The 10,961-nt window shown below is 33.8% G+C and overlaps 1 protein-coding gene across 1 annotated transcript; it reads left to right on the top strand.

Annotated features, from left to right (window-relative positions):
• Nucleotides 1-6,492: 6,492 nt before the first annotated feature.
• LOC137738964 (UDP-glycosyltransferase 82A1) lies at nt 6,493-10,692 on the top strand. The gene is made up of 2 exons (XM_068478432.1): nt 6,493-6,991; nt 9,758-10,692. The coding sequence occupies exons 1-2, from the start codon at nt 6,493-6,495 to the stop codon at nt 10,690-10,692; spliced, it is 1,434 nt and encodes a 477-aa protein (XP_068334533.1).
• The last annotated feature ends 269 nt before the right edge of the window (nt 10,693-10,961 follow it).

Here is a 10,961-nt window from a genome sequence, read left to right as displayed (position 1 = left end):
TACTGTGTTATCCTTTTTTAATATGTCATTTTCACCAAATTCCTGATATTTTTATTGGATGTTTCTATTTGAAATACCTTTTCTTTTTTAGTACATCGATATTTTTACACTAAAGGAAAATGGGAGTTCGGCAAAGTGACTCAATAGATAGTCTAATTTGGTATTGAATTTACCGTCTACGGGATTCGAATCTAAAATCTCTTACTTCCAAGTGAATATGAATACCACTCTTGTTTTAGTTCAACAGCATTTCCAAGTTTGAAATACCAACATTCACGACTAGATTTCAACTCTTGCCTATTTGCTTGTACTTTCTACTTGTTTTTCCTATTCCAATTAGTTAGACTTAGAGCATCTTTAAAGAAGATGTCGAATTCTAAGTGGAGATCTCATTGTGCATACTTGGCATAAAAAATTCTTCTAACCGAAGTGTTATTTGGTGATTGGATTTGAAGCCTTTGTGATTAGGAGTCAAATTTAACATCAATGTCAAATTTATTTTTAATTAATTTTAATGGTGGGTCTCTCTTATTCTACTAATATTTCAACCGATAAAAATTTTGTTTCATCAAATTTTTAAATAAATACAACCATTTAAAGTTCTATATTCATAAGAAAATAACATTTGACAATTCGGTTGGAAAAGTATAAAATTTGTCATAAGACTTCAGATTGTCACATTAACCATCAATTATAATTTAATTGTTATACTTTTAACATTTTATTTGAAGATGGTCTTAGTGTTCGAAAGTCCTCCTAAGAGCATCTGATAAAAGTTTGTCACTCAACCTGCATACGAGGCAAAAGTTAGCAAACGTTTTAAAAATACCACTTTACTTAATTCTTTGCTTGTGCTATCACTGCTATGTACGTACTTTTAATGATAAGATATATAGGTGATGGGTGGCAATTTGCCCTAATTGATCAGCAAGGCAACTTTATCTGGCCAAAAACCCTTGAGGCAACTTCTTTTGGTCGAAAAGTTCTTTTGAGGCAACTTTGTCAAAACCCTTGTTTTATCATCGTTGGAATAATGAACAAATTTACATGTCCTTTGTTTTCATATTCTTTTTTTAGTATCTCTCGTGACATGTATCACATAACTACTGCGTGGTGAACCAAATAAAAATAAAAATGTGAAACAAGGAATATATAAGTTTTACTCGTTGAAAGGATAAGAGGTGACATGACAAAAAAATTATTACCTTCTTCTCTAAAGATGCTCCTATATGTATCAAATTTTCACTTTTTGCTTGAGAGCGTGAGCCGCAAAATGAGCTTTCTTTCGAAACCCTTCAAATTGAATTTTTTGACTATATACAGTCTTCACTTAAAACAATAAATAATATGCACTCGGTCCATATACTCTAAGTTATTAGATAAGAGAAATATTAAAAATTATGATTGGTTCTGAATAAAGGTCGAATCAATCACATAATCAACTTAGGTTCATAATTCTAGTCGAAGACGACGAGACTCAGCGGTTAAAGAGTTTCGGCCAAGAATAATTTCGAGTTTATTAAGAGAATATGCTGAAGAGTCATAATAGTATCAGAATTGTATCACTTGGTAGACATAGCCATCATTGAATTCATCCCTACAAATATTAGAGGTTTTGCAACGTAGAGAGCCCCCTTCAACTCAAAACACTCTACTTGGAAATGCTCACTCTACGCGAAAACCCTCGCTTTATGCGAAACCCTTTTCACACCGCTTTTTTCTTTGTTTTTTTTTAGAAAGAATAAGGAAAAAAAAAAAACAAAGAAAAAAAGAAGGAGGGGTAGGGATTAGTTACAAATATTTGATTGTAACTGAGAGAAGCAAGGGGATCAATCTCTTTCAAATATACAACATGGATTCTGGCAATGTAGTTAGACTCTCACATCGATTCAAATGAATTATCCTTTCCATGAAGGTAAATCTTTGCCTGCTAGGCAAGACAATAGCAAGTTACAAATGTTGTCTCTGTAGGACATTTATTTTTGTTACTATGAAATTCATAAATGAAGTAGTTAATGGTGGGGTTACCCAGTAGCGGATCCAGAATTTTAAACTCTGAGGGTCCCAATAATAAAGGTCAAAAAATTAATAGACAAAAATAACATTGAAAAGTTTAATTATAAGATTGGAGTTTTATTCTCGGGTCTCTTTCAAGATTATTCAAATAGAGGGTGCTTTTGGCTTTGGTGAAAAATCTTTCCATTTTCTTATTTCTACATTACACAATTGATATAAAATAAAATTAAAAAAAAAAACACAAAACAGAAAACATATACCAATAAACTAAAATTCCATCTAAATTCCAATAATCACATGAGTATACAAACATAAAACATACCAATAATCATATCAAATAATTGACTATAAACCTCCATCAATATCTAATATAATTTAATTAAGATTAGATTAGAATACCAAAAAACTTGCATGAATTTTGAACCAAATGGTGATGGTATGGAGATTTGAAACAAATTAAGGTATGATATTGGAGTAAAATTTAAATATGGGATCGGGTAGGATTTAGAATTTTAGGGTTTTGAAAATTAGGGAATTGGGGATTGGGTGAATATGTGAAAATCAAGGCAATGGGATGGGGGAAGGGATGCGAAAGAGTGGGACTTGGGGGACGTGCTAGCTGGGAATTTAAAACAAAATATACACTAAAGAATACGTTTTGTATATTGTTTAAAAAAAAATTAAAACAGTTGACCAAAACGAGCGTTTTGGGCCAAGCCTTAAAAAAGAAAACTTCTTCACGCGGTCGTCTTCTTCGAAGACGCCACCGTTCAACCGTTGCAGCTTGCACACACAAGCCTTCCTCCTCGAGTGTGAGGGGTCCCTGAAAAATTTCAAGCAACAATTCAAGGTTGTTGAGGGGTCCTGAGATCTCCTAGGTCCCTCTATGGGTCCGCCACTAAGGTTACCATTATCCTTTTTGTAGTGATGAATCTTGTATGTGTTCCTAAGAAAAGGAAGTTGTCCATTTTTCGGGTTCTCGAACGGACGTGGAAATACATAAGAACTCTTGAATGGAAATGGGAAAGAGATGTAACTCCATTTTCTTTGGAAATGGCAAGATCGTTGGTGCAAGAAGGAGTTGAAATTTGTATCTCACTACACAAATCTCGAATTTAAACTCATCAAATAGTGATAAATAGGATGGTGAACATCACCATAATTACAGTGATGAGAAAACATATTTGGTATGCCGTGTGGTGTTATTGACATTTTGACCACGTTTATTTTTTATTTTTGGCTTCCCACTTTATGTCTCTATCCCTCTACAGATGAACAAGGCATTTTATTTATTTATTTATTTTAACAAGCGATATTATGTACACTAAAGGGGCGGGAGAGGGTTATAATAATGTGATTTAAATTCGTCTTTTACGATAATTGAACCTAAAACCTCTCACTTACAAATGAAAAAGAATACCACTAAACTGTAGTACTAAATGACACAAAACGTTTTTTTTTTAATATTTTACGAAAGAAGACTTGAACTTATGACATCTAATATATACCGCTAAATTAGAATCTAATTACATTCTAATCCTACCGGTTTACGATTCCCATCCATTTAGGTTTTATCTTTTGCTTTCAAATATCCATTTTCCCAAAAACGAGAAAAAGATCTATGATACATCATTCCCTTACTACGTATAAGATTTACGCTACACCTACGAATATCTTCAGACTAGTGTTTTTCACCCATTTTTATCTCCACACACCCTTATTAATTTTTATTTATTGATATTCTTTAATTCATTCAATCTGACGACCTGAAATTAAAAGCTCATGTGAGAGGTAAAAATAAGTGTAAAAATAACACCACCCTATTTTTAAACCATACGCATTGTGGTGATGTTGATAGGTCGGAATAGGCTAGAGATCAAGAATTTGAGCCTTCCATTGTCACAAAGGAAAACTACGCATATTATTTAAACTGGTCCAATTGTGATCGTGAGAATCATATACAAGATATTTGAATTTACAACTCGTATCATGCTTCGTTTTCTAGCATTATCTAATTAAGTATGTTATCACGTTGCATAGTTGGCGGATGAAGGCTCGTGAGCCTTCAAACTTCAACTTCAACTTTATTGGTTTCTTTCAATTGCATGGTGCACTAGAAATTGGCGTTTTGCTTGAGTTTCTCATGCGTTTTACACTTCTCTTTCCACCATCCAAAGTCAGCAAAGGTGGTTCTGCAGCAACCTACACTTTTTATAGTACAAGGAAGTGGACACAGGATTCTCCATCTGAGTGGAGAATTATGAAAGAAATGATGCAAGTTTGATGACTGTTAGAATAGTTAATAAGGCATTAGCAACTTCTTTATTTTTATTTAAGGTACTTTTGATGTTTTATATCTTATAATTTTCTAGTAGAATAACGATTATGATTCATTATGTAATCGTCTTGCCAAATTATGGTATTTTCTTTATTTTAGTCAACGGAATATATAAATTTCTAATCAATTTTTATTTTTTCTCGCCTTTCGCATTATTATTTAGGCTAAAATTTCCACAAAAATCTCAAAACATAAGATCGAATGTGTTTGAAATAACTATCTGCAAGAAATTATTGGAAACCAATTGTTTTCTTCTTTTCCATTTTACCAAAAGTTTAACATACTGTAATATTCTAAAACAAACAATCCAACTTTATAATATCATCTAAATGAAATGAAATGTAAAAGGTAGACATAAACATGAAAGCCACTTCGACTATTGATCGATGAAGTAGTTGAAAATGATGTGTATGGGCATTTAAACGTGGATCAAAATTCATCACGTGTAGAAAAAACACAGCCCATCCATGCCTCAATCAACTACAGTTATCCGTGCCCCTAAGCCTAACTTGAGTTCCTCCGGGCAATGAGATGCATGCTTGTAGAGGAGTTCGCGTCCGCTTAACGAAAAGATGAAAAGAGTTGGACTAATTTGGCGCGAGTTTTTTCCCACATCGGATAAACGAGGGGTGTATAGAGGTATAGCCAACTGGAAAAAAAAAGTACATTGTGCGTATATAGCCAACTTGTTCCACTTAATTTTTGTTTTGGAAGTGATTAGTGCTAATTAACATTGCAACTGGTTGTGAATCATGCAGATTATTGTATTTGTCTCCTACTGTTTAATTTATTAGAATTAGATACTTTAATTTTAATTGGAGGTGTATGTACATAGCATAAAGGCCGCGCTTATATTATAAAAATATACCACAAGTTGGATTATTACAATTAAATTTGTACTTTTATTTGAGCTATATTTTTTAATTTAATATAAATTGTTTTGAGAGAGGTTTGACTTTCAGTGTAACTAAGAGAGCATATTGCTCTAGACAATTAGTTACGCTTAAATCTGCAATTTTTTTTTTTTATATATATATAAAGTTCATACACATAAAAATTCAGAGCAGCTTGTATCGACTAAATGAACTCACTGCGCGTGGCAAGGCTTTGTTGCTCAAATAATTAGGACAGCGTTCACCATGCAATCGAGGTTTTGAAATTCGGAGTTGATATGTGATCATAGATTATATTTTAGTTTCTACTGTATATAATTAATTAACTTTTGAGTTTTTCTCACTAACATGACAGTTTTGAGGGAACTGCAATAATTAAGTATATTTTGAAATTAACTTTGTTGCCAAAGGAGCGAAAATGAACGTGGTAGCAAAGATCCGCCATCTTCGGTCTTGATAATTTGTACCTACAAAATAATAAGCACCTTTGATCAAGGCTAAAGCAACATGCATGCCCATGAGGTTGGTTAGGGGGTTGGCCAAGAGATCTCCAATGCCTAAGTCAGTTTCTCTGAAAAGAGTGAGTATTTAGGACTTGTATGTGTAGCAAAAACTCATCAGAAAATGGTGTAAATGGAGTATCTATAGGGAGGTGACCGACCATGGTAGGATTCTGCACTACACTTGGCAACTTCCAATTGGGCAAGGTGTGTCCTCCGTAAGATGGATGAGGAAAAAATAATCCCGAAGATATTAATTAGGAAATAATATCTTGGGTTGATATGGTAAGTATCCTTGATTAATTGTGATGAGAATTTCTTACTTGTTTGAGTTGATCTTCAATCAGGAATATTGTATAAGAGATAGTATTTGGTGATTAATTATATCTTTAATGCCTTGAATTTTCCATGCCACGAGTAGGGGATCCGGAGCTTGCTAATATTGTAGTTAGCTACTCAAGCCTTGAACTGTGCGTGGGAATTATTGTGATCCCTGCCCATTTAACGAGGACAATCTTGTCTTCTTTGAAAAAAAAGTCCACGTATTGTCTCCAAAAATTTTGAGATTACTTTTTGCTCCACAATTAAGTAGAGGCTTATAGTTTATAACAGTACACATCATGTTGCACATGCATAGTTGACTCACCCCTCGCTTTCTATAAACGTAGGCTTGTTTCAGACTCCCGAAATCAATCACTAGCAAAATATACGCCATACATGCTAAAAGAGTAAGAGATAGAGAAAGATGGGAAACATGAAGTGCATAAAGAGGTCCAACTCCAACCCCATCATCATCCTGGTTCCATATCCAGCACAAGGACATGTCACTCCCATGCTTAAATTAGCCTCAGCCTTCCTCAGCCAAGACTTCAAGCCAGTGATGGTCACTCCGGACTATATTCACCACCAGATAGTCCGGAAAGTCGAACCGAAAGACAAGATTTTGTGCATTCCAATCCCAGATGAATTGGACAAGGACACCCCAAGGGACTTCTTTGCCATTGAGAAGGCCATGGAGAACAACATGGCAAACCCTCTAGAGAGACTTATTCATCAGCTTGATGATAAGGATGGTGATGAAGTTGTGTGCGTAGTTGTTGATTTGTTGGCATCATGGGCTATAGATGTAGCCAATAGATGCGGGGTAGCCTGTGCTGGGTTTTGGCCAGCTATGCATGCCACATATCGCTTGATCACTGCAATTCCAGACATGCTAAGGACAGGTCTCATTTCTGCTGATACAGGTTAGTCGTTGATAATATTTTCTAGTATATGCATGAGATCATCATCTACGTCTTCGTTTGCTTTTTTTAGTCTCCCTGTTTTGGTTTCTTTAATGGCATAGCAGCTTACATAACATAACTGCACTATCGTGGTAACATTTCGTGTCAATGTTACATTGATATATGAACAAAATTGAGATATAACACAGAATGTCATGATGACAATATACTTTTATACTATGAAAAACTCCTTTGTTCAGTAGTACTAGTATCTTCTAAGTTCTCATTTCATACCTATAAAACTTTATTGTTGTTTGTACCAACTTGGTCTTTATGTAAAAGATTATTTGGAATTAATGTGTTCTAGGTGTTGTAAGAGATGTGATAACTAAACAATATTGTTTGACTCCTTACATAGTATGCATTTATTTTTATTTACAAATTAATCGCTTGACTTCGTACAAAGTGTGCATTTATTTTTATTTACAAATTAATCGTAGTATAACACATGTATAAAATTATCAATATATATGTATATATATGTCAGATTTTCATTTGTCTATCAAAAGTCGAGTATTTTTTATGCATATGCATAATTTTTTTTTAAACATTTATTATTATTAATGGGAGAGGATAGTCCGAAACTCTTACAATAACTTAGGGGGAGTCGAAGTTTGAAACCTAATACCTATTCACTAGGATATTAATTAAATCACATGCATGCATATGCATTATTTATTTATTAATAAAATTGTATGATGGTATTTATGACTAAGACATTTCATAGTGCGACTTATGTGAAGCAGGCAAGTGGATCACATCTTAATATCTATTACGATCGATAATTTTATAGTAAATGTAGGCATTATTCTAATTAGGAACAACATGGGGTACGTGTTTTTCAGTTAAATACGTACTGAAGAAAACTGAGATTTCATTATAAAATAAATTGCCAATATGAGGAGTAACTCAACCTTTTATAAGCTATTGCAAGGTTCATCCTCTCATCAGTGTGAGATTCATTATCAACACACCTCTTTATGTGTGGCGAATTTTTAAACCTAATACGTGGACAACACAAACGAGGTGACGTAGAGCGCGTGTGGTTGTTGGGCTTCACACGTGGGACAACCTTGGTCTGATACCATGAAAAAAGTTGAGGTTTCACCATAAAATCAATTGGCAATATAGGGAGTAGCCCAATCTCTTATAAGTTTTTGCAAGGTCCCTCCTCTCATCAATATGAGATTCATTCTCTACAAACATCCATGTAGATATATTGAAGTAAGCAAGTTGAAAACCACTGCTGGGTGGATGAATTTTAGGTATGTATTCCACACGCTCTGGGTTTGATTATTGGCACTGGTGAATCGCACGATGGTGGCTAGAGGGAGGCTGAAATGTCTTTGTAAATCTTTCTGGCCCCTAGAAAAGTGGATTGACATGACAAAGCCACCAAATCTCTTTTTCAGGAAAAATAAAATAAAATAAGCAAGTCGGACAAAGTACGGTTGAGTATTATTGTTGTTAGGGTTCAATCCATATAAATCTTCTCAAAATGTTGTAGCTGTAAATTAATATTAAGCTTGAATATATTAAAGGCATATGAACTTCATAACCATCCAGCGTGTATCAATTAGTTGAACATGACATTTTTGTAATTTAAAGATGGAGTAGTACTTTGATCCGAGTCCAAAAATCTAAGCTGTTATTGGATTTATTCTAATTGTCTTATTGTTCAATTTTAATTAAAGTTTATTTATTTATTTATTTATGCATCTTTACTCAAATATTTAAATATAAAAATCTAATCACTTTCAATGAAAAATAGTTAAAAAAAAATTTATATATCATTATTTATATACATATATATAATACTATGTCATAGGTTGATAAAATATATTTCATCTATAATAAAGATATATACGAAAATAAATCAAACCTAATCTACCTATCATCCATTAAAATAGTTCAAAAAAAAAAATCTTCATCCATACATTTATAAATTCATATACATGATGATATATATTGTACCTAAAACAAATATTAGTTAACATAGTTAACCTAACCTGATGAAGTAGAAGGAAATCGTGATACAAATTAGGAGCAGTAATAAGGATAAACAATATTTAATTTTTATATTTAATCTTAAATTTAAGTAATAAACAATCCCATAAATAAAGAGATATTTATTACAAATAATAAAATAAATTGATGTGGATAATCGAGTGGACCTAATCCATGGACTACAAACTTAGATTTATATAAGTTTACCCTTTAAGGGATTAAAAAAAAAAACACTAAAAAATCATCTTCTTTTTTTCTATAGCATAACTTAACTGAAGTTTCTTCAAAACGCTTACTCGAGCCAAAGCAAAATGTATATGAAACATTTCTAAAACTAAATGATAATCAGACACGTTCCAACATTGACGAAGCAAATTAATTTGGTTTTTGAACTTTTGGAATTAAGACATTAATGTGATACAAATAGTATTATAGACTTAAAGGCTTGTTTAGAAGTACTTTTAAAGTGATTGACACTATTTTTAGTGAAAATGTTTTTGAAACCAATTCTGAGTAAAAACAAAGTAAATCTTGGAGAAGCACTTGAAGTGTTTAATTCACACAAGAAGCACATATTTGGTTGCTTCTTCCAAAAAGCACTTGAAGTCCTTTTGAAACCCCAAGATCAATTTCATCAAAAACTCTTTTAGTCATTTCAAAATCACTTCCAAACGAGCTCTGAGACACTAACGTGTATATAATATAATATAATCTTGGCAGGATTTCCAAAACAACTAAGTGGTATATGCTTACCTAATCAACCTGTGCTATCTACCGAAGAGCTGCCATGGTTGATTGGCACTCCAGCTGCAAGAAAAGCAAGATTCAGATTTTGGACTAGAACCCTAGAACGATCGAAAACGCTTCAATGGATACTTGTAAATTCTTTCCCAAATGAATACACCATCAGCGATGAACAACATCAACAACTCGGTGATCAATTGTTCAAGAGCACCACAACCCAGCAACCTCTTGTTTTCCCAATTGGTCCTTTGAGCAAGCACACAACCACCAAGAACCCTAGCTTTTGGGAAGAAGACACGAGCTGCTTAAACTGGCTAGACGAGCAAAACCCTAACACAGTTGTTTACATCTCTTTCGGAAGTTGGGTTAGTCCAATTGGAGAGGCTAAGGTTAGAAGCTTGGCATTGGCACTAGAAGCTTTGGGAAAGCCATTCCTCTGGGTGCTTGGATCTTCATGGCTTGGAGGCTTACCAATTGGGTACTTGGAAAGAGTGGCAAAACAAGGCAAAGTTGTGTCATGGGCCCCACAAATGGATGTCTTGCAACACAAGGCAGTGGGATGCTATCTCACACACTGTGGGTGGAATTCAACAATGGAGGCCACTCAGTGCCAGAAGCCTCTCCTGTGCTATCCAGTGGCTGGGGACCAGTTTGTAAATTGTGCATACATTGTGAAAGTGTGGAGGATTGGGGTGAGATTAAGTGGGTTTGGACAGAGAGATGTTAAGGAAGGATTGAGAAGGATGATGGAGGAGGATGAGATGAGCAAAAGGATGAGGAAGCTAAATGAAAGGACTATGGGAGATGAGGCTAATTTGAGAGCTGTGTCAAATCTCACTGCCTTCACCGATCAGCTTAAGATGTTTACACTTGGGTATTCTAATAATGGTGTTTATGACTATGTTTTCTAGATTAATTATTCTATTTTGTTGAGAGATTTTCTTTTTGTATTTGTTATCTGTAGAGAGATGTTCAACACTAGTGGAATTCCATCCTAACAATGATAACGAATTTGGTATTATTTACAATTAAAATTTTCATTGTTAATTTTTTTATATATAGGTGGTATCGTAATTTAAATAAGTTATAGTGTTGGGGGGAAAGATTCGAACTTGAGTGCATAAAGGAGCACTATCTGCTCTTGCAAAAGTAGCTACCCCTCGTCTACAATAATTAGGTT

This window comes from Pyrus communis, chromosome 7, assembly GCF_963583255.1.
Source record: "Pyrus communis chromosome 7, drPyrComm1.1, whole genome shotgun sequence".
NCBI lineage: Eukaryota > Viridiplantae > Streptophyta > Magnoliopsida > Rosales > Rosaceae > Pyrus > Pyrus communis.
This window is presented reverse-complemented; position numbering and strand designations above follow the sequence as displayed.

Coding starts and splice junctions, on each gene's coding strand:
- LOC137738964 (XM_068478432.1), top strand. CDS start 6,493: ATGGGAAACATGAAGTGCATAAAGAGGTCCAACTCCAACCCCATCATC. Junction 6,992..9,757: donor TCTCATTTCTGCTGATACAG/GTTAGTCGTTGA, acceptor TAATCTTGGCAG/GATTTCCAAAACAACTAAGT.